The 24,171-nt window shown below is 44.9% G+C and overlaps 1 protein-coding gene across 29 annotated transcripts in view; it reads left to right on the forward strand.

Annotated features, from left to right (window-relative positions):
* The first annotated feature begins 534 nt into the window (after nucleotides 1-534).
* mbnl2 (muscleblind-like splicing regulator 2) overlaps nucleotides 535-24,171 on the forward strand; it is a 50,665-nt gene continuing 27,028 nt past the window's right edge. For 8 of the 29 annotated variants that reach the window (XM_035150053.2, XM_035150049.2, XM_035150057.2 and 5 more), the window contains exons 1-2: nucleotides 4,491-4,804; nucleotides 10,399-11,292. In XM_035150053.2, the coding sequence (XP_035005944.1) occupies nucleotides 11,119-11,292 (174 nt within the window). In that variant the 5' untranslated portion in view covers nucleotides 4,491-4,804; nucleotides 10,399-11,118. Of the gene's footprint in view, nucleotides 750-4,489; nucleotides 4,805-4,965; nucleotides 7,380-7,743; nucleotides 7,811-9,552; nucleotides 9,729-10,398; nucleotides 11,293-24,171 lie in introns of those variants that run through there. The other 21 variants (XM_035150045.2, XM_035150047.2, XM_035150050.2 and 18 more) reach the window with 11 other exon arrangements.

Raw genomic sequence — 24,171 nt, forward strand, 5'->3', positions numbered from 1 at the left:
TATTATCATGATTATGATTATTATTATTATTATTATTATAGAGATTCATAAATGTAATCTTTATTTTTTTAATATCTAAGCCCTGACCTTCCTGTGGTCATATAAGTGTCATAACTAGATTAACAGTCTTTATTGTTTTCAGCCATAAATCAGTGGTCACATCTTTCCCCCCCCTGAGGGAGATTCACTGTTGTTTCCTAGGCAACAAGAATCCCCCCTCCTCCCTTTACCCTTGCCTCCTCTGGACTGTACCACATCTACTGTAGGGAGGGACGCGTGTTGTTTATCCAACAGAAGCACGTTTCCCCGAGTTAAAAGAACAAAATGCACACATCTATGACAACTAAACACCACATGTCTTCTATCTGCAGTTTATAAAAGCTTTATGTATTGTTAATGGAGGCGTTATTAACATTTAAACACGAGCACTTACCCCTTAGCGACGCTCACTCAACATTTCCTCGAACTGTCAAAATCGCTTGTTGCTTCCTCCCTTAGCCTAAAAAGTAGTTAGCGCGCTAGCCAGCGATAGCTCCCGCCGCAGCGCTCCGGAGGAGGACACGTAGAAAAGTTGGCTGCCGGAGAGAAGAACAGCGAAGGGGTCCCCCCGGCCGAGGTGCGTCTCCTTCCGCCCTGTTAACCCCCTTGAACCCCCGTGGGCTCCCCCGCTCCCAGCGACGCATCGCTCCCGAGCAGCGGAGCGGCGGCGGCGGCCGAGGAGCAGCTGGACGTGACGGGTCCGTCGTCAGGTAGGCTGCAGGTAGTTAGCTCAGCGGCTAGCACCCGATGTCCGTCACACAACAACACGCGGGTTGTGTTGTTGTTGTAGCGGAGGGTGGTGGTTCTCCGGAGAGTGGCTCGGTCTGCTAAGCTAGCTCCCACTCACCCACTGTGCCCACACGGCTCCATGCAAACAAGTGAAAGCTGCTCCGTCAGAAAATCACAGATCACACCAGTGTGCGTGGGTTCCTGTTTCTGTTCGCCATCACTGAAGAAGCTCAGAACATCTGTCAATAGAGGGTCGATCCCGTTAGTCCCACTTCATTATAGACAATCAACCCTATTCAAGGGATAGTTCACCCCAAGTATTCATTATCCATTCACCACTGTGCTGATGGGGGGAGTGTTGGAGTCAACAAAACACTTGTGGAGTTTTAGGGGGTAAACAGCGTTGCAGCCAAATCCAATACAGTTGAAGTAACTGGGGATCCATTCTTCAAATGTAATAAACGTGGTGTCATCCAAGTGTCCGTCAGCCCCGACATCCAAATTCGACTCAAAACAAGGTCATTTACTCCATGATTTGAGCCAAAATGTCCGCTGGCTGCAACACTGTTTACCCCTGAGACTCCAAAAATGTGTCATGGACTCAAACACTTCACCCGCCCCTCCATCGGCATAGTGGTGAGTAGATAATGAGTGAATTTTCATTTTTTGGGTGAACTTTCCCTTTAAGCATTGACATGCACAGCAATCGTCGCTGTACATCATTGTTATGCACAACAAAATTCTAAAGCAACTTTAATGAGATGTAAGCCGTGGCCCATTATTCATCCATTTGCAGGTTGGATGATCCGTCGCCTTTACACCCACGTAAGGTTAATAACGTTTGGATCAGGCTAACTGCTGGGTCATGTACAGTAATTTGTCCTCCTGTACTTGCAAATTGACGTCTCAGAGCAGGATGGTATCAGCAGTGAGGCAAGCAGCAGGCTTCAAGTCAGAAATGAGTATAAAAAGGCCTTTTCCCACTTGTCTAACAACACCTACTAACATCTGGATTTAGTCAGCAGTGGGAATGGATACAATCTGCATTCAATCCCAGGTCAAGTGACTCTGCGGTAGAAAAAAAACGTTTTTTAATTGGTTCCAGCTCAGATCGGGAAGTGATGTAAAACATGACACCCAGGTGAACACGCCAATTTCCTTTCCCTCAAATAGCCACGGACGTTCACCTCATGGCTGTTGCATTTATTGTTTTTTACAACTTGGCTCCATTTATTTGGAATATTATGTAGTCATTAATGCTATTTTTGGCAACGGTGCAATAAAGTAAGAGAGAGGGCAATCCACAGCGCACTATGATTGTTAGTAAATGGGCTTTTTATAATCAGAAGTATAAAAAGATAGATTTTAATGTGATTCAGGGGCAAATCAGCATCAGATTGTCCAATAGAAAATAGACAAGGTTTGATCTTAAGCCTGTATAAATAATAATGTAGTGAATCCAGTATTCCCTGGTTGATTTTGATCCTTTTTTATATCTCATCTTTCTCAATACACAGCCTTGAACCCGGTCTAAAAACACACTGGTTGACCACTTGTCAACGAATCACTCAGCAGTTGTTTATTTTCAGTCGTCATGTGCACGCGGTGTGACAGTCTTATCAGACTGAGTTACAAATGTGAGGACTCGCAAACACAGCCCCCCTGCTGCGTGATATTTGATTATGGCTAATAATAGAAAAAAAAAAAGACAGTTGCCTTTTCATTGATCTGTCTTCGCTGCCCTATTTCTGAGCACTGCTTTTCTCTCTCACTCTCTCACTCTCTCACTCTCTCTTACTATCCGGTTGTAATAGCACAACATGCAAACAGTATTCGGTGCTAGGAAGCCGTTTCAAACACCGTTTCAAACACCGTTTCAACCCTGCCAGTCTTCATTTGCTGTAATTAGCTGTTGTTTCAAACTAATTTCTTTTGTGTTTTTTCGGAATCGAAGCCGCTTTGGTGCCACAAAATCCTGAATCTGGCTGCTGTGTGTGAGTGAGCCAAGCCGTTCGGGGTCAAACGGGACAGGGATAATAAGTGGGGAGGGGATACCATGTGGGGAGGAAGTGGCTCAGCTTGTTTGCCAGGCTTTTGTTTGTTTTCCTGTCGGATAAATCTATTTAGGAGGCCGGCTATCTAAGGTCTGCTGGTGGAAATTAGCTAAAGCAGAGCCTGTTTTGCAGGCAGTTATTGACAGTTATTCAGTAACATGGTTATTGAGGAGTGGGTTTCCGCCACAATGAGATATTGATAAGTGCCTTGCAGCAGCCGTGATGGTTCAAACTGACTCGTGCAACTGTTTTAGATGAATGATAAGATGTTGGGTTGTTGTTTTGCGATCGTACCAGTCAGCCTTCATCTTGCAGTCACTCCTGGTTGTTGCTGTCTTGGAGAATTCCTCCTCCTTCAACTCTTGCGTCTGTGGACATGATAAAGTGCTTTTCACGGGAAGCGTAAATTGACACTTTGGCTTTTGACTAAAGCTGCGATCCCCCACCTCCCTGCAGAGTGTTTGCCTGTGTTATTTCCCTACAGGTGCCCTGGTGGCTTAGATGACGTCAATATTCAGGGTTATTTGCTGAGGTAGACAATTTTTCATGTTTGTGAAATTAATCCCCTCCCCAACCCCCATCTCCCCCAAAAAAACATTTGACCAATCTATTGCATGTGGAGCGTCTGATTATGTATATAGCTACCAAAGCATAGACAGGCAGTAAATAGGTTTGTTTATCTCGGAGCTGTAATTCATGTTTAGCCTCACTGATGTCAACGAAACGCCCAGGCTGCCACGTCATCCACAGCCTTTGTATGAGAGAGAGAGAGACAGAGACAAGCGAGACAGAGCGAGAGACAGACGCTACAGCTGTTCTATTGAATCTGGATCGAAAAGTCATGAAGCTGGATCTCTGACTCATCAGTTCTGCGATGCTCCGGTTTCGCGGCTCATAATGATGCCAGCCAGCCAGCGTGTCATCAGCCGGGGTGGCAGGGAGAGAGGAATGGGTGGGGGTAGGAAGAGACTGAGCAAGACCTCCAAATCCCAGCCACAACTAATCCACCCCACCCAAACATATGATGCAATAACAGAAATGGTCACTACTGTGCAATTTATAAAAACAGGGGTCAAAATACACGGAAGGTGTGAGGAGAAGACAGGAGATGCATGCAAGAGAGGGGGAGGAGAAGGGTGTCTGGAAGATGGGGTTGATGAGTTTAGAGGACGGATGCTGAGTAGAGGTAGAGGAGAGTCGGGGAGGGGGAGGAGGTGTGGTTCTCCTGTTTCCTGGGGGGGGATGGTGTTGAATGTGATGATGGAACATAGACAAGGACAGGACTGATCACTATGCAGCAGCGGCAGCAACTCTTTGATTATTGCTCACTGCAAATACTGTACGCGTGGCTTTTGTATCCTTGTTTTCCACTGCTGATTTCAATTAGAATATAATCTCCAGGAGAAGAATTGACACAGAAAAGAAAACAATAATGCGATTTGTAGTTTAACATGGGGGGGGGGGAACTGGGGAAATACCTCTTAAGCTCTGCATTCAGTTGTTACTGTAAGTGCAGTTTTCACCCCTTCACTTATGGCTGCTCTGCTCCAATAGAGAGCTGTGATTCAAAGGGGCGGCCCCTCCATTGGTCGGCGCTGTTCAGGGGGGCAGGGCCTCGCCACGAGCTGGTGGGCAGGAAGGGGCTGGCTCTCGGGGTGTAGAGGAGGGGGGTTCGGCTGGAAGTGTTTTAGCCAGATAGTTGGAGTAGACACTCTTCTGCTTCCTGCCTCGCTCGCATGCTCCGTGGCTGTGTGTGAGAGAGAGAGAGATACAGAGAGAAAATCCCTGTCTAGGCATGGACCTCCGGCTGCAGCACTCGGCAGCTCGCGAGGAATGACAACACTTCACATGGTCATTAACTCCAGTCACTGAGGCTGAAGGGAAAGCTGTATCGTGGCTCAGTGTCACCAGAAGCACCAGGTGCCTTCCACGCTTGGGACAGAGGCGCACAGAGGCAGAGCTGCGGGACCCGGTGAAATGAGGTGGGAGAGAAGCGGCATATCGGGCTGCCGTTATCCTTTTCTTTCTTTCTTTTAACATTTTTTTTTTTTTTTGCTGGACTTTTTTTTTTTGCTGCAGTGTGCTGCATACCAGTCTGGGTGGGGAGGGAGGGAGGGAGGGAGAGGGGGAGACAGACAGAGGGAAGGTTTTATGTGTGAGAGAAAAAAGTGTGAGGCTGGAAAACGACGGGACGAAAAGAGGGAGGAAAATATAGACACGAGTGCGATAAACGCGAAAGGAGCGACGGGAGCCTGCAGCCACGCAGTAACTCTCCTCATTGCAGTTTCCAGCCCTGTAATGGACTTTCTCTTACGACTCCTCAGAGAGAGAGAGAGGCAATTTCGCAGCAGCTGACTTGCTCCTTTCCTCAGTGCAAATGTCAGGAGATGTTTTTTTTGTGTGGGCTACATGGGCAACATGTTTTTAACTCTCTAGAGGAAAAACTAGTTGTGTTTTGTGGCATCTGCTCCGTCACCGCTTGCTTTCCGTGGTTTCCACAAAGTTTCTCCTCGTAACTCTCGGCGTGCAAATCTTTCCAAATAACGAGGCCTAGCTACAGGCAAAGGTTGTTTGTACCGTACGGAGCTGCAGGCCTGTTTCAACACTCTTTATGTATATGGACGCAAATAGCCGACGGCCTGAATAAGCTGGAACTTCACAGTTCTAATAAGGCCCACATCATAATTAACCTTTCGATTTAGATGGGGCATGGTTGACGTGTCCCTAGCTTTCTGCCGTCCGTCCAGATTTAGCTTTGTGCTAGATGCTTGGCCTGCTGCGCTCCGGCAGTGGACATCAACGCCTGCATGGATAAGGCCAGGGTGGTGTCATACGTCTGGCCGCGGATCAAGGGGGAAGTGGGTGTTTTCTAAAATGGAACATCAGTTCAGCCCTTCCTGTTGAGGGAAAAGAATAAGATACGTCTCAGACCTTACCGCAGGACTTCGTCAGCCTTATATCCCCTTCTCCGAAATTGACTCCCTGTACTTGGAGATGGTATTAAAAGGACTTAGTGGTTGGTAGTTGTTGTTTTTTCAGACGTCTTCTGCATAAAAAAGAGGGAGTCTGATTGCTCTGTGACATGAGGGTGAAATTGCTGAATCATTCAACTCTTATGTTTTCAAGTGCTGCAATTTGAAGGCTTAAGATTTCCGCTTTATATTTCAATGTAAAACAGCATTAGTCTAATCTAGTGTTCTCTTAATTTTAGGTGTACAGTACGAAGTATGTGGAACATATCCCCACAGTACCTATAGCGCTTCTACAACTTCACTTCGTAAACATGATGTTTATCTGAACAGCATTGTTCACCTCTGGCTGCCAACTCTACTGTAATTAGCTGATGACTTGCCTGATTCCTGTGGCTAAACAGGGAGTCAACATGAACACTTACACAGGAAAACAAGTCCATTGACTGAGTGCAGGGGCAGATTTCACTCAAACAAACCGAGACTGTTTCAGTGCTTATTAAAAAACATATATATCATCAGTACTTTGTTATGAACTGGGCCAGTGATCAGGAGAGGAAAGCCAGGGCCCATATCATGAGCAGCGCCATTTGGGTCACTGTGGTTTAGTTAAGGCTATTATGATATGGGACACACCTATCTGCTGACTCTGTGAAATGCTCCTCGTGTTGCCTCCTAGCTTAGTCCTGGTATAGACTCTGCTGAGCTCACTCACCCGTCCTTATCGCTAATAGTACTTGATAATATTGAACTCAAGGAGCCGTAGCTTATGCCAAAGACAATTTCATAAGCATCGCAGCATCCATAGTATTAAATACGAATTAGGCTGCGGGGTATAGCCCTGCTCTGATCCTCTCAGGAAGATGCAAAGGAACATTTCGCAGGCCCGGTTATATTTGGGAGGGATGGAGGAAATTTTGATCAGACCTGCACTATAAGGCGCACTTATTTTCCATTACTCACTGGAAACGGAACATTTTCCTATTTCCCCTCTACAATGAGGCCCTCTCTCCGCAGCTTTGAAAAAAAACGTTGACCTCTTGTCCCTCTTGGCGATGCAAATGACCACACAACTGTGGTTCGCCAGCATAAAATGGTAATAAATGGAAATGCAGCCGCTCAGGTACCCTGCTCTTGCGCTTTTCCGTCACACTCTTTTGTGTTCCTACTTTTTGTTTTGCTGGCAACACCTGGCCGATGCCACGGTAAACGTTGTCGCAGGGCTTTACGACCAATGGAAACCAGGTAGCTTATCATTGCTGCTGAGCAAATACAAGCAGCGGAGATAAAGCACGCCTCACGGCCAGAGCGCACAGATACCAGACTAATGGGTTACATACGTGGTATCCAGAGGTCACGCAAATGACTTTCACTCGAGACGCCCCAGTCCCTCTGACTCTCATTCAATTAAGCAGACTGACCAAGATAATGCCCCTGCCAGCTGGCCTTAGTAAGCGTCAGTAATCCATAAAGTCTAGTGCTGTGGTGCTTTTCTTCACATCTCTGCCCTGCTTTAGCAGGTCACACTGTCTGTCCACTGTTTGCACTGAGGACACAGAGGGGACACAGCCTTCCTGCTGGATCTTAGGTATTTAAGATAAACAGGATATACACACTGATGTGCAGAATGTGGCTTTTTAGGTTTTACTACCTCCACCAAGGAGGGTGTATTCGTCTTTCTTTGTTTATTTGCTAGTTACAGCGGGTTTACACAAAAAATACTGGATGGAAAAACTGCTGGAAGGATGCATTATGGGTCGGGGAAGAACCCGTTCAATTTTGGTATGGATCTGGTTCAGGGTGCAGATGCAATGATTTTTTTTTCATGATGAAAAGAAAACAAGCATATTTATTAAACTTGGTGCAGATCCAAATACAAATCTGGATCTAATGAATTTAAATATGGTTTCATTTTTCTTAAATGCTGATGCTTTGTTTTTCATCCCTGGCAGAATTGAAACTACAGAAACAGAGCGTGGTTCAGCTGTGGGGGTGCACAGGAGGGCTAACCTCAGAGAGGTGAAAACAGGGTGCTGTATGCTCCCGTCCTACCTGCCAACCATCTGTCTTCCTCTCCCTTCATACCAGTAGCATTATTGCTCGGAGCACGACTGCTAAGCTCAGTGTAAACAAAGCCAGGTTGCATGTAGCCGAAGCTGAACAAAACCCCAGCCAGAAGCACGCTGTCCAAGGACGCATCAAAACCAGACTAAACCAAAGCTGCAGGCGCTGGCTCTGACCTCAGGTGGTGTTTTCCCAAAGCAGTTTACTTGCACTGTGTGTGTTGAGTTTCGCATCTTCTTAGAATGGGATGTTGTTATATGACAAAGGTAACAGGTTCCCCCTCAGGATGGCAATTTGCTCTCCAGCAGGAGCTGTGGTGTGTTTCTCGAGGCGACCAGTAGATACACATGCTATGACAGCGCCTGTTTCACTTCTACACATCCATCTCTTTCAGGCTTATTGGTCGGGCTTGGTTGACTGAATGATTGAAGTGATGATAAAAAATTGTGATTGATTCATTTTCCAAGCAGTTTATGAAAGAATTGATTTGGGGCCTAGTTTCGATGCTGATTCTTGTGCCATCTTAGTGCCCGCGTGAGGAAACATGTTGTTTTGGGCAGCGGTAAAATCGGCGTGTTGCACAAAACATACAGGAACAGACATGCGGTCGTGTTTCTGTAAGATTGTTATCATACCCTCACCCACATGAGGGTCCTCTTGATCTTCGGTCCTTGCCATTTGTTTAGAATATCTTTCATGTCGAGCAGTGTTTGAATTTTGCCTGTTGAGTTTATTTGTGAGCTCTCAGACGACCCCATCCGACCTTTATCCACACTGTGGGCCTACTCGATGTTGTTAAAGCCTTCACTACCTCTGCGATCTCCACAAAAAACCAAAGTGACAGACTGAGGCCAAGTCATTTCACAGAGAAGCGGCGCCGTCGTCCCCTTCACACGTTCTGACAAAGTAGGTTAGCTCGTTCGCACACTTCTTGTGGCTTCTAAAAATAAGACGGGATTAATTGTGAAAGGTCAGATCTGACATGATTCTTACCTGACTGTCTCTTCCGCAGCGATTGGCTCTCTCCCCGGGGAGACTGTGAAATTAAATCCTTGCTTTGGAGAGCGGAGCCCGGGAGTCGGTACGATCGGGGCGAGGAAGCGTCTCATCTCATTTCACATGATCAGCATTAAAGTGGGACATTATGATTAGCTAGACAATGGACAGGATTCATAGGTTTCAAGCAGTGGTGCCTCAGGAAAGTTTATTTGTCAGCAAACCCCCCAAAAAATAGGCCTAGTCTTGAAGAGAGACTACAGAGAGAATGCAGCTCTCTCCAATTAAAGAGTCCACGTTCAACTAATTAGACCAAATTGAAGGATGTTGTTTAGGTCTGCAGGACAGCAGAGCAAAATGACTGTGCTGGACATAAATCTGACAGAGCCTGAACGCCTGCTCCCCCTCATGACAACTGTGTAAGTTCCTCTGCCTGAGCTGGGAATTTGTAAAAAGGATTTCTTCTTCCCTTAACAGTAGCTTAGATATTTCGGATACAAGTCTCCACTTGCCTTCATTAATACCAAGTGAAGCTTGTCATATGACTTCAGAGGTTGTTCAAGATATTGTTCCCATGGTATTAAACATTTTCTTGGTGTTCTCCATTGATATGTCTATGCGCTTATCAAAATGGTAAAGGAGGATCTTTTAACCAGAGCTGTGGGTTTTTAACAACCCTTCTCCATCTCCTCCTCCCCCAGTCTGGTGTCTTCAAACACCCCCTCCTCAAAAAAAAATATTTCCAGATGTGCCCAAAAAGGAGCTCCCTACGCAGTAGCCTGGTATTGGATTTCAGACGCTCGAACGAAAGGTCACTTCCTCAGATTGTTGCTCCGCCAACTGTCCCCTCCTCTCTCCCTAACAACCAGACACAGAGGTCAGTTCACTTCACAGGACAGGACACACATTCCCCCCCCCCTGTGAATGTAAATTGACAGGCCACTGTCAATGAGCCGGCGTCTAATTTGGATGGTGGGGGACCAGTGAATATTGCAGGACACTAGGCAGTGTCATAATCGCGTCTGGCACTTGCATATGCATCTGTCTCGGTTCCTCTCGGGCTGCTGGACGCCTGCCCAGAATAGTGCTGCGCTACGCTGTTTTCTATTGGCTGCGCCATCCCCCGGTGCATGGCTCTACAGGGCGGGTTGCACTCTGGGGCTTTTTTCTCTATCTCTGCTCTGAGTTGATGCTCTTGTCCGCTGTCTCATAGCACAGAGGCTTTTGCCATTCACAGCTTTGTGTGCAATATGTCCGAGAGCCAGTGGGCCAGTGGTCACCCCATGTAATGGGACACAGCTGTGACTGGGGGATTTAAAACTCAAACGGCTTCTAGATAACCTCACAACTGCCTTTTTTTCTGGTTCATCACCCCTGTACCCTCTAGAACTAGCACCGCTCTGGGGTTGTATGCACCCAAATTCAGAGTGACATGCCTACACATAACAACTGGTACTGCCTGCTGATATTTAGCAAGTGGTTCTCTCAGTCTGAAAGTAACGTCAATCTGTTTGTTTCTCTTCTCTCTTTCTGTGTCTCCGTTTCAGATCACTGACAGAAAGTGCCTTGTGAGACAACATCCCTACTTCAAGAACCCTGGGTGTTTCTGACGGGCTTCAGATTTCTCCTCCTGCAGTCGTGACAGGATTTAGCTCAGCCCCATTAACACCCCTTGACCCCTTTGAGTTGTCCTTACCTGTCCTACCCACCCCGAGTGACGAGGAGGAGCTGCTGCGCCGAGGGCCAAGGTGCCAAAATCAGAGAGAGTAGGTACTGAAGGCTTTTAAACAATAGATCGCCACAAACTGTGTGTTGTTCCAAACTGTGCCATCGCACCTCAAAATAGCCCCACTTTTGCTCCCTAACATCCACCCTTGCACAGATATCATCAGTCATAGGAAGGACATTTTGGGGACATCGGTACAACCAGCAGAGATTGTCTCCGAGCATGCCCCCTCTGTCTTGTCAGAGGTCCGCACTTGAGACTTACTGATTGATGAACAATTAGCTGTTTGACTGACAGACTCTACAATAGCGGCGAAGTCCCATGCTCCGCTCGCAGAGACTTTGTCAGTCCATTACCTCCACTGTCCTGTCCACAGGGACACACTTCATCCACTGACCTGCAGCAGATCATTTATAACTACATGTTCAAGTAGTTTTTTAGTTGCTGTTTGTTTTATTTTTTTTTAATTGGAACGCCGAAGCCACCTCCTCCTCCGAGGATAACTCCACTCCACCCCGGCTCCGCAACCAGCGCTGCTGACATGGCTCTGAACATTGCGTCGATACGGGACACAAAATGGCTGACCCTGGAAGTGTGCCGGCAGTTTCAGAGAGGGACGTGTTCACGCAGCGATGAGGAGTGCAAATTCGCCCACCCGCCCAAGAGCTGCCAGGTGGAGAATGGGAGGGTGATCGCCTGTTTTGATTCGTTAAAGGTAAGGAGCTTTAAACACGCACATACACACCTTTTCATGCGGCCTATTTGTTGTCAGGGTTGCCGGTAACACTCCCGACATCATAATAACCCCATCGAATGTGAATAATTGGATTACATCTCTGCAGCACAGATATAGCACCGTATGTAAAATGCTACAGCTATGTGGTTCCTAATGGTTGCCGGGTGTAGGTTATCTCCTCAAATTAACCTGTGTGTGTCAGGTCACTGGTGCTGTGCTGCAGTCTGACCTATGAAGCTGAAGGCCACCGAGGTCTGTTGACATGTTCCCCTGTGTGTGTGTGTGTGTGTGTGCTGGTGCATGTGCGTCTGTTTTTTTTCGTACGGTAAGTTCTTCTAATGTTACCACCACTTGTCCATCATCTTTACTTGCGGGGGAACATCTGATCGCCTTAGGTCGTTCCAGGGCTTCTATTCCTGGGTGCACGTCAGCTGTCACACACACAAGCGACCAAACAGCATCAGCAGCCAGAGCTTGTTTTGTAATGTTTGGTTTCCCACAGACATCACTTCCTCAAGATGTGGTTATTATGAATTTATTTGAACTTCAGAGCAGAATATCAATTTGAAATGGATATAATTGTTATAATTTAATACACAAGTCCTTAAGTCTATGGGAAAGTATTTTTTTCTTTCATACAGGACACTGGTTTAACAGTTGACACCTCTTATCATGAGCTATGTCGCTGTTATGTTGGTATGTTCGATACACTCGCTCTCACATTTTTGCTTTTTTCATGGTGGTAGAATATGTTAAATTAGTTTAACACCAAACGCTTTTGAAAGCCTTCCCAATTACAACAAGGTCACTTCACACTAGTCCCCATATGCTGCAAATGAGACGACTGCATCCAAGAGCGACCTATTATTTTCAAGCTGAGCGCGGAAAAAAAAAAACTACAAAAAAGAAAAAAGGCGACAGTGACAATGATAAATAGCCAAAGAAACTGGAGCAGAACACGGTAACTGTGAGGAGTTTGTCTTTTTTAGGTATACACTGTAGCTGCTGTGAACATATACGGCAGTGCAGTGTGTTTAAAGTGTATTTCAAGGTTGTGACAAAAGACAGGCTTCATGCACTCTTCTTAATTCTGATGCGGAGGGTTGTGTTATATTTAGAACTTGAAAAGTGGGGGTTTGCAGGTGGACGTTGTCGAGTTGTGACCCAGTCCCTCCCCACAGACACAGCAAGCTATCCAGACTGTGTAAAAGCCCTCTGCATTACAAGTTCCACGTCGTCTATTATTTATTTGTTGCTATAAAAACAAGTTTGGGGTGTTACAGTGGCAGCTTATTGACTTAACTCATGGTTACTGGTTGAGTTGGAATTCTTCCCAGCTCCTCTCTAAACAGAACCACAGCAATAATAGTTAATCATTATTGTCATTTTTAAATTTAAAATTCTGATTAGTAGAAAAAGGAAGTACCAGACTTACAGTTAATGTGGTTCACATTTACTACTTTCATGCTAATTAAATTTGTAGTTAATGTGCTGTTAAATGTTTTGAGATTTGTAGATTTATAATTACAATTTTGTAAATAATTCCATCACGGTCATAGCTTATCAATGTTTTTATATAGTTTATATGATTTCTTCGATTTAACAAAGGAGTATGTTGAGCTCTGAATAAATATTTTTTTTCTCATTTAAGAAAAATATTGATTACAAATTTTATAATCACGTTAAATTAAATGAGACATTTATGATACATTGCTTATTGCCCTAATTTCTTAGGGCAAAATCCGAAGTCACGAAATAAATCACACTCGCTCCACTCATATTTGCGGGCATGATGTTTTTATGTTTATGTCAGTGAGAGCACTTGTCACCATGAAAGTGGCCATTGCAAAGAGTGGACTCATACCAGCTCATTGGAAACATGGCACTTAATAAATCACAGTTTGTACAAGTAAAATAGGGTAATCAACCTTTTTTACGACAGGGTATTGCAATAGGAGTAAACAGTGCAACACTAGCCTGGACTGAACTGAGTAAGGATTTAAATTGATGATATCCCTCTTTCTTCTTATTATTCTGTATTACAGAACTGCATCCCCAAAAACACACCTACTGGGTTTTGTGCATGTGACCTTACGACTGCGTACAAAGGTTACTCCTGATAGTGTCTGTTGTCTCCTGTCGCTGTGTAAGTCAGTCGGCTAATTTGTTAAACGCACGGACAGATCTCTATCGGCAGCCTCTCTCCCTCCCCCCACCCGCAGCCCGGCAACAGAACGGGAATACAGGATTCTCTGTACTTTTTTAAACTCCGACTCGCCTCCTCTCTCTCACAAAGACTCTCCTCGTGACAGCTAAGAGAATGGATGCTTTATTATGCGTTAGGAAATGTGTTTCGCTCCACGGCAGGCCCAGTTCCACCCAATTACGCCTGGATCATCTCCCTGGGTCTCCTCGTCTGATAAGGCTGTCATGCCAGGGGTGTGTGCGCTGCCAGGCGTGACCCGGGCTCTTTGGGTAAACATGTGAAAGGCATGGCGGAGTAGAGGTGAAACTCTGTTATTGCACTCGTCAGGCAAACACACCAGATCAGTCGTAAATTTACCTCCTGTGGTTGTTTTCATACTGAGTTGGATGACAGGGGGTTCTTATTGAACTCGCATAGCAAAATCTCTATTTTGCAGACCACTGCAGACTGTAAAACTAAGCTTTATTTTGAATGTATGCAACCAAGTGGAACCACATGATTGGTTGGATTTTCGGCCAATGATTAACCAAGTGTTTGCGCTGCATCTTTAAACAAGAGCTTTCAGATGAGATTATGTAAATAAGAGGTGTCCCTGACTGGCCAACTCTTGGCACTCATCTTCTGCAACACGGCTTTTAAAAGGTGTTATTAATTTTAAACACAATGCAGCGGGTCGACTCAGGTGAGGCTACTGCCGTCGTCGCTTGTGGCAAGAGACGAGAGATAAGCGGCTCGTATATTTTTGGGTATAAATTGCATTTGAGAGTGTAATTCAGTTATTGGCCCTGCGTGTGCATCCATCCTTACTGATGAGGCCCGGAGAAGCACCCAAGGCCTTTCAGATTTCTGATAAGGCTAAGGGATGGGTGTAGTGGGTTGGCAAACAGCCAAACAGTCACTTACACAAGTTGCATTCAACTTGTGGAGACAAATGAGCGGATAACAACTGGAATACCGGGTTTTTGCTTTGCAACGGACGATCATTACTGTCTAGTCTACTGTCTCGAACACAGAGCTTGCAGCATCCAGAGCGGCTCTTAGCATTTCTATAGAGTCATGTCTAGGAGGTTATTTTTCGCCGTCCTGCTCTACTCTGACGCCTTTAGAAATAGTGTCTCTGTGCTACATTTGTCATCTCTCAAAATAGGACGAGCTGCTTCATGTGCGTCCAGATAAAGCTATAGTCACATTTGGCTGTTGGTAAACATGAGGTAGCTTTGCGTGTATTTTCATGGAGAGCTGTTTTATTTCTTAAATTATGAAAAACCAAATGTGAGCAGACAGATTTGGCGGCTGCATTACATGGCATTTAAAAGTCTGGCTGCAGATTGTATAATTGTTTAAACTGTGGCGTTATTAGGTGATTGATTATTTAATACATCATGTGAAGATAGAGTTAATCATAGGTAATCAATACAGGCAGCCCTTAGTCTCCAGCAGTGACACAGATAACATTTTAATTTCTTACATCCACCATGACACAGCGATGTGAGGAGGAGGGGGCTGTAGGAAATTAGTGAGAATACCTACGGTAATGGGCTAACTGCAATCACGCTAGTCATGTGATGATGTCACACTGGCCATGCCTCTGACAGTAGCCTTTTGTTAACAAAGCTCTCCTCTCCTTCTTTTTCTCGGCTGGGTTATATTTCATCCCGCTCCTGCGAGAGCCTCCTCGTGTCCAGAGCGTTTGTCTCAATTTATGTTCTTGACTGTGTGTCAGCGCAAAATATGACATAACAAGTGTAGGCTGTGAGCAGAAAATACTAAAAGAGAGGCAGCTCATGAGGAGATTGACATTTAAATGGCTGTTTTACTACACTGCAGAAACATACTCTCACATGGTAGCGTTTGTTTTTTTGTTTTTTTCTACACGTCTGACGTTTCGTTAGGTTTTTGGTTGTCAAAAAAGAAAGTGTAGATGCAGTGGGAAACAATAGAAGCTACTTTAAGGTATGTGGTGTGGTTTCTCATTTGTGTCACAGATGCTGCGCAGACCCCCCCCCCCCATAGGGTGAGGTAAGAACATCTTAATCCGGACCCTGCTTAACGAGAGAGTCCGTTTTTGGGGTCGTGGGACGGCTGACATCGGTAAATAAAGACGCGAGGGAAAGAAGGGAAGGTGGTAATATTTGATGAACGGGAGGAGAAGGAGTGATTCAGCTAGAAGGAGTTGAGAAACAAAGGTGGCAGCAAGAGGGTGTGACAGGTCTAGCCAAGCAGAGAGTCAGAGCAACATTTAAACTATTTGTAAACTAATTGCCAAAGACTTTATTTAGTGGGGACGTGTCTGTGACCTTGAGTTAATCTGTTGCTCCATAGCCATCAGTCCCGACAGACACCACACATTGAAATTCCAATGCTAAACAGATACCGCGGCTTTTTTACATTTAGAGATTCCTCTAATTTGATTGTAACTTCCTCCCTCAATAGGCCTTTTTTTGCATTTGCATTTTTTTTACCTCTTTAGGAAGCCTCAGCGAAGGTGAACTTTATGCCCATGGCCTCTGCCCCCCTTCACCCTTGTTTTAAAAGATGGGCTCGGCTGCATTCCTCTGCGTAATCCTCGCGAACTGGGCCACACCCTGGGCAGAGCAAGCGTGGAGGGGAATGTATGCGGCGCAGCAGGAGCTGGTGTTTCCCCCAGGGTCATTCACACAGACACAATGAGGCACTGACTTGAGCTTAGCGTTCGGGCCGCAGTGGATGAAGCATGCTTTGATAACCCCCAAGGAGACCCCCACCGTGTCCATTCCTTAAACAGGCCTCCGCGTACACAGACATACGCACACTCCCTCGTTCTCTTCCCACTGTAAATGGGGGAGAGAACGATCCGTGTGATTTTACCTCCTGCAACACACATCCCCAAACTAAGTGATCTGAAAATAGGTCCAAGCACAGGAAGAGAGAAGAGAGGAGGAAGTTAGATCCGCTCCCTGTTTGAGTGTCATGACCCAGGCATGGTTAGTCAGTCACTGGAAATGTTTCATATCAATAAAAGAAAAGCCCAGAACCTCTTTTGAGTGAATAGACCAGTGTGTCAGAATGATTTGCACTTGTAGAAAGTTGAAATAAACCGGACATAGCTCATATTTATTCTTATTTATTAGTCGTAACACTTTGACTGGTCCTGTGTCGTCATATCAGGATTGTGGTCGAAGCACAGCTCGACGATATCGCCGCTTTACAATAGCCTCTTCATTCTCTGTCTCCCTGCGTGAGGACATTTGCATGTTACTGTTGTCATTTTGTATAAATTCAAATTGATTGCACTTACGAAGGTTATTGATGTTACTGCGGACTGCACTGTGCTGCAAAAGTTTATACCGTAGGGTTGGCGTTTTAATTGGGCCACTGCTCTGACCCACATCTGTGTGTGTCAGTGTGTGTGTGAGTTGTGTAGTGTGAAGGCAGGATTGTGTCTAATATCAAGCGATAATATTCCAGACATCAGAAACAGGAGAATGAGCAGCATTTACCTCTATTGACCCAAAAACTAGGCATGAATTTCAGAGAATATATAGAAATAATTCACTTTTGATTATATTAATAATATCAAGTCAAAACATGGGTTTAGTTACATTAGATACATTAGTTTTATGTTTGAATTAAAGGACTTATCCTGATGGAAGATGAGATTCGTTGCAGTGGTGCTGGATTAGCAGGGTAATGCCATCTGGACCATAGACAAACAATGCATCTCCACTTCCTGTCACTATCCAGAATTGAAGCCAAAATATCCCGGATACAAACGCTGACATCTTGTGCATTTGGAGCTAGAGTCTGTTCAGTATTGTTTTCAGCACATTCAATCTTTTTGTACGTATAAGTTCCCCTCCTCACATTGTATGGTCATGATAACGTCATTTCATTATCTTACATCCGTGGCAAAATGTGTTTACAATGTGCGGTTGCACCTTGGGATTTCCTCTATCTGCCTGTGGGGGATTGTTGTTTGCATGATAGTGTTCAAATGGATACAAAATAAAAACTATAATAGCGAGAACATCCGTTCTTTTTCCGGCAGAAAACCAAGGCCTCTGTCCTCTACCTTATTACGTTTTAGTACTTTCTAATTCATTACTTTTACCATTATAGTTTATTGACTTTTATTGACCGTTTAGCTTATGTTGTACATAGTTTATTGATATGAAGCATTTGAAGATATTCCAGAAATACCAAGTAGGCCTTGACGTACCTCTACAGTGGTTTCGTGTCAGATACAGTGTTCGTCATGACGGAGGGATGGAGCAATGAAAAATCGGCCCATCTGCTGCACCAGTGTCTCACCTGGTCTCAATCTACCCACTAGGTCTGAGTCATCCTTTTCCTCCATCTCGCTCTGCTCTGCTGCCCACAGCGCTGATAAAGTACAGGATTCACTGCAATCTCCCCCCCCCCCTCTGTAAAAAAAAAAACAGCAAGTTTAATCAGTTCTGCAAAATCAATGGCATCCTAACAGTTTGGTGATTTCAAAGCCAGCTGGACTCGGACACCCTTTCCTGCTGCAGCAGCCTCTGCTGTCGTGAGCGCCTCTGCGGTGAAGCTGAAGGCAGATCTATGGCGACTCGGCTCGCTGTGCGCCTGACCTTTCGTATTGGTCTCATTAATTATTGATATGCAGTTTCATCATCACTCATCAGAGACAGACTGAGGTTGTTCTGCTCTGATTTCTTCTGAGAGTAGCATTTATTTGTTTGTTTGCTGAAACCCACCTTACATTTAAGAAAGTGCGTTCCTTGTATTCCCAGTATACAAGCATATGGCATTTGCAGTGGCCCCGTATTAAACACAGAAATTGATAGTTGCTCGGGAAATGGGTTGACTGCCCCCCCCGGCTTCCTTTTATTCTCCTCTGATTATAAAATGGACAAACTTGCAAAGACACATAGCCCCAGTTGCTCCACAATTCCCATCTGACCACCCCCAGCGCACACACACACACACACACACACACAAACACACACGCGCACACACACCTAGGGAGCTACAAACAGTTAGACAGACAGGCCCAGCTGTCTCCCAGGGGCCAGCCTTTATAATGAGACAGAGATCTTCTTAATTGGCTTCATCTAATGAGGCAACAGAAATGCAATCTTTAGGGGCCTTACACCAGAATGGGTTCCCTTCACTTTTTTTTGTCGAGGTGACTATTGGTCTGTGTCAAACAGGCTGTTGTGAACCAGGCCTAGCATGACATCCCAATCCCATGTGGAAATGTGTCAGAGCAGAAAATGTCTAAGACTGTGCTCCTTATCTTACACCCGGCGCAAAGTGTCATTGCTACTTTTCAGGCCAGCGCGGTTGTCATTTTACCGTCTGGTTGTTGTGCAAGTTGTACAAATAGCAAATGCACCCATCTTAAGGCCCATGGGTGTGTAGGTCTTATGCCGCCTCCACACTAATGCAAATATTTGATGAAGATTTTCACAAAGGCTTTCCAAAGTGCAGTTTATCAAACACTACGGTTGCTGTATTCAACAAAGAAAAAGGCGGGTATATACTGGCTTTTCTTTGTTTGGTTCACAGCGTCTACCTCGCCCAATAGATTTCTTCTCTGGTATTAAAACCACAAAACACACCCATGCTTGATTTAGAGACAATTTCAAACCATTTAGAATCATGTGATTGACACAGTGACCTTTTTAAAATTAGCAAAAGTGGATCTGGACACGCCCTAAACGCACATGGACCATGTGCTTAGATCTTTCAGCATCAAAATGATTTTGACTGACATGGGCTCACCTCCTAAAGAACTCTTTCTTTCTCCTCTGAGTGTTCTGACTCATATCCCATTCAGTTTTGACGAGTGGCAGTGATGGTCTGCGCTGAAGAAGTGGAACCTGCCATGATTTCTCGTGAATCGCTCCCTATGCTGCACCACAGATAGCGATGAGCTGAGAGGAGAGCAACATCTCAAAACACACATCACTTAGGAGCTGCTGTTTTCTTCCTGTGCACTAACTTTAAATTCTGATCTACACCCTCGCCACACACATAAGGAAGAAAAACTATTTTTACCTCATTAGATTATGAATCGAATCGCTGGTGAGATAATGTAGGCGCGTGCTTCTGTCTGGTCTAAAATGGCTGGTTAACCGAAACAATATTGCTGTTGCATTCATTGCCATGAGGTTATAGCAGGGAATTTATTCCACTCTTACCATCCTCAAAAACATCAGGCCTAATAGGCCGGAGTGTCGCTGCTCCAAATTGGAGTAATTTGATAGAACTTGGCTGGATGAAAGTCTCGGAGTCGGAGTAAAAGGCTCTTGTATTAGTGAATGAAAGGCTCGCAGCTGTCTAGTTAGAGGGAAGGCTGGGCACTGTTGTAAATGTTTTCATACCAACACACCCGCCGCTAATTCCTACTCTGGTTCTTAAGTGATGCTCTATCGGTGCCTCTTCTGTTTGGCTGAGCCCAGTATGAATTCCCACAACAACAATAAGACTTCGTGTCTATTAGGGAAGGATACTCTGTGTCTCTGTTCACCGGAAATAACCATGTTGTACTCACAGAGTTTTGTTCTGAGATCAGGGAACATTGTGATGCCGAAACTGAAGGTGTTTTCCTCAAAAATTAGGTCTGGGCATTTTCTTGAGTTTCCCTTTCTCATGTGAGGAATGCAGTTGGGTATTTTCTGTGTCAGACCCGTACCAGTGTAGTGCATGCAGGAGGAAGTACACGACTTATTAAATCTGCTGTGGAAATCACCTGTTTTTGTTTTTACAGCACATCAACACTGGCGTCGGCCCATGTCGCCAAATGCCCTCAAAACTAATTTAAAATTTTGATGGCGTCTTTTATGTATGACACCTCTTTTTCATCCTGAGATGTTTGAAATGTCATCAACCCGCCCACTTGCTCTTTGTGAATTTTCAGGAAACATGTCCAGACTTCAATGCATGTCCGAAAGCAGCTTACAAGCTGGCAAAGCTGCAGGACCCTGCATGGCACTGTGTACTATTCTAGTTCAGATAGTTTTATAATACCCCCGTCCAGGCTCGAGGTATTATTTATGTCACACCTTCCCCCCTTTCCCCATCCACACAGGGTGGCCATACCATAAAGGTCAAGTTTAGGTTATGGCTGCATATCTCTGACAGTGTGTGTATGTGTGTGTGTGTGTGTGTGTGTGTGTTTGGGTCGACGGAGAGGGTGCCATGCAAAGTTCATGGACAAAAGTGAGATGACCAATTTCACACCCAGCAGATGCCTGCACCAGTGACCCACGGAGACAGGTGGGGGACACTAATTGAGCGCGCACCCTCACAGAGCAGGGAGAACCCATGGTGGGTGAGGGAACGAGGAGGTCAGCAGGGAAGGGAGGATGAGAGAAGTGGTACCAGTATAAATTGGCACCGCATTTAGCCGTTGCAAACCATTGAAAGGATCAGTTGCAGGAAGAGCGTCAGGTTTAAAGATTGCATGGTCTTAGACACTAGACACAAGCAACAAGTTCCAATTTTAACATTTAACCTCTTTTTAACTCACTGGCTCCACAAAACCAAGTCTCACCTCAGAGATGACAGGAAAAGGAACAGGGTGATGACACGAGTGAATAGTGTGTCAATATGTTTACCTGCATCAGACGATTTAAAGATAAAACACACCCTGCAGCTCAAAGGCTGGTTCAGTCACTGTACCATAGTTTATTGATCTCGTCTCTTTGACCAAAGGGCACTTACTACTTTAACCAAGCATAAGCGCTCTCTCCACCTCATGAGGACTGTTTTCATCATCTCCGTGTGGGCGAAGAGCCTCTCCGGCCCACAGGAGGAAGTATCCTCAGGGACCTCATCATCATAACCAGCAAACGTGTCAATCCAGGTGAATGTTCACCTTATTTCCCTTTGGTTGCACTAGTGCAGTCAGTGCCCTTTCTAAACATGCCAGATTTGGGCTGTTTGGTCGGCCTGTGGTTATGCGGGTTGCTGTATGTAAGAACGTATACGCCCGAGTCAGTTACTGTGGATGTTTTCCAGGGTTTCTCCAGCCAGCCCCTAGAAAAAGTCCAGATAAGGTAGGAGATGATCCAGAGGATTCACAGTGAACGAGGAGTGGCCGTGTCGACGTTTCAAACACGCACGGATGCAAAAAAAGAAAAAGAATACCGTGGATACATTTATTATAATACAAATACCATACACGTCTGAAGACTAAGACCAAGATGATTGGATTTGAGAGCTTATGGTGATAAGGGCCGACACATGGTGTTGATGTGCTGTAAACATAAAACACGTGATATCCTCAACATAATTTATACTTAACGTTCTTAATTTGTCCTTTGGATAAATTATTAGATAGATTGAATCGAATAAATTGTTGCAAACTTCATTTGTACAATATGTGTTTTCCTAGTTTTTAGCTCTTTTTCCTTTTCATTAATACAATATTGCAGGGACATATTTTAGTTTGATCACTCTTTAACTTTGAACCAATGCATGACACCTTTCTCTCACTATTTACACAGGGGTATGAATATCTGCGCAGCATTTTCGAGACAATGATGAAAGATACGAGATAAGATTCCTAACTGTAAATTCTGACTTTGAGTAACTGTGCTCCAGATTCTCTGTCGTTTTAATTATAAACCTGTACCTCTCAACTTTGTTCTTCTTTTTTTTTGTCAGCAACCAAAGCTTTAATCTCCAAACTGGAGAGTAAGCAGCCATACAACATTTCTGCCCTTATCTGCTGAGTGTGTTAGAAAGAGGCTTTGATGAATAGATCTGCCCGCTCCCTTCCATCTCATTATCCGCCTTTATCTGTTTTATGGATTTACACAACTCCTCAACACGCTCTGACACGCGGTCAATAGTGTCAGTGGCGGAAAGAAGACGTAGGCTAGCCTTTTTGTTTTTACCTTTCCCGCATTGTTTGTTGAGCGTCTCTCCTCAGCACTTGTCGTGGATCAGAGTTATTTTTGGAGCAGCTTTGATCGCTAGAGAGCGATTGAAAACGAGTTATCTGTTAGCAAATGTAAAATTAGGAAATTAAAATAATGCCCAGTGGCTTCCTGCTGTTTCCTCTTGGGGCTTTGACACAGTTCCTCTCAAACTAGGGCATCAACATCATGTCACCTTTTTCAATGAAGTCTTCCCTCTGTTCAAGGCTAGTTGAAGCTGGTTGTGATATAGGACTGTACCAGTGTAAAGCTGACAAGATCCGTCTTCTCAGCGCAGGGAAGTGACAGCTTGTCACAAGCAGGCTAATGCCTCATATGACTCACCTATCAACAGACTGAGAGGTGGCATTGTCATAGCTGAGCCTTTCTTCTGGGTGTGTATTTGTAGAAGTGTGGGAACATGAGACGGGACCTCACTTTGAGTATTTAAGTTGCACCTTTCAGCAGGCCTGTATCCTCTGTCTGTGTCTGTGTGTGTGTGTGTGTGTGTGTGTGTGTGTGTGTGTGTGTGTGTGTGTGTGTGTGTGTGTGTGTGTGTGTGTGTGTGTGTGTGTGTGTGTGTGTGTGTGTGTGTGTGTGTGTGTGTGTACAGATTAGACGAGCTCTGGAGGGTGGGTTTTATGTCTCAGCAGGTCACAGATGATCAGATTAACTGAAGCTGGGCTGGATTAGCAGCAGGGACCTGGGCGCTGCAGGTGCCGCCGCAGCCGGACTTTGGCCATCACCTCCCCGATACAAAAAAAACATCTACAGCAATAAAAACATGCACAGTCCAGTGTGGTACGTTTTGAAATTGCCTTTTTTTTCCTCTGCACAAACCGCATGAAAGCTCCATTGTCAAAATCTGTCAACTGCTGTGACAGATGAACAAAAAGTTTTTTTTCATAACCTGCACAAAGCATTTATCACAGCTCTGAAAATCCTATTTTCGATAGACTGCGGTTAATGTAGATGCACTTATACAGCTTTTATAGCTTTCATATATAGGTGCATTTTAATGGCATAAATGTTAATGACTTTATGGTTGAATTTATTTATTATGGCCGTTTGCCCACTCCAAACATACTTCTGCTGGACTTTTGAATGATCAGATTACGGAGACGTTAATTGCTTGAGATACTTGGGTGCGGACACACGATCAGCATTTTATTACACATCTTACGTGACGGCACTGGGAGTATTTTTTTTGCAATTTGCAGCCTGTGGGAGACAGATTCCTGCGATCTAGGAGTCCCAGGACAAACAAGCAAGGAATAAAAACCGTTTTTATCTCACATTTATCCCACTCTCCACCCTGTGTGTGTGTGTGTGTGTGTGTGTGTGTGTGTGTGTGTGTGTGTGTGTGTGTGTGTGTGTGTGTGTGTGTGTGTGTGTGTGTGTGTGTGTGTGTGTGTGTGTGTGTGTGTGTGTGTGTGTGTGTGTGTGTGTGTGTGTGTGTGTGTTCCAATCTTCCCTCCTCTCTCCTTGGGTAATCTCAGGCGTGTCAGCAGCAGTCCTACTCCTCTATCTGTGGGATTACAGCTGGTGAAACAAAGGCACTTAATTACTGCTGAGGCAACACAGTCTTATGTGTGTCTGAGTGTGTGTGTGTGTTGTCCAAATTACCTGGTATATGTCCTTTAAACTAATGGTATTACCTTTTTTGTGATTTAAATATACCTGATCACAATATAAACGAAGCTGACGATCCTCCGCAGTTTTACATTTACAGTACATGACTCGCCTTTACCCACTGCTCTCCAT

Source organism: Hippoglossus stenolepis, chromosome 24 (genome assembly GCF_022539355.2).
Source record: "Hippoglossus stenolepis isolate QCI-W04-F060 chromosome 24, HSTE1.2, whole genome shotgun sequence".
NCBI lineage: Eukaryota > Metazoa > Chordata > Actinopteri > Pleuronectiformes > Pleuronectidae > Hippoglossus > Hippoglossus stenolepis.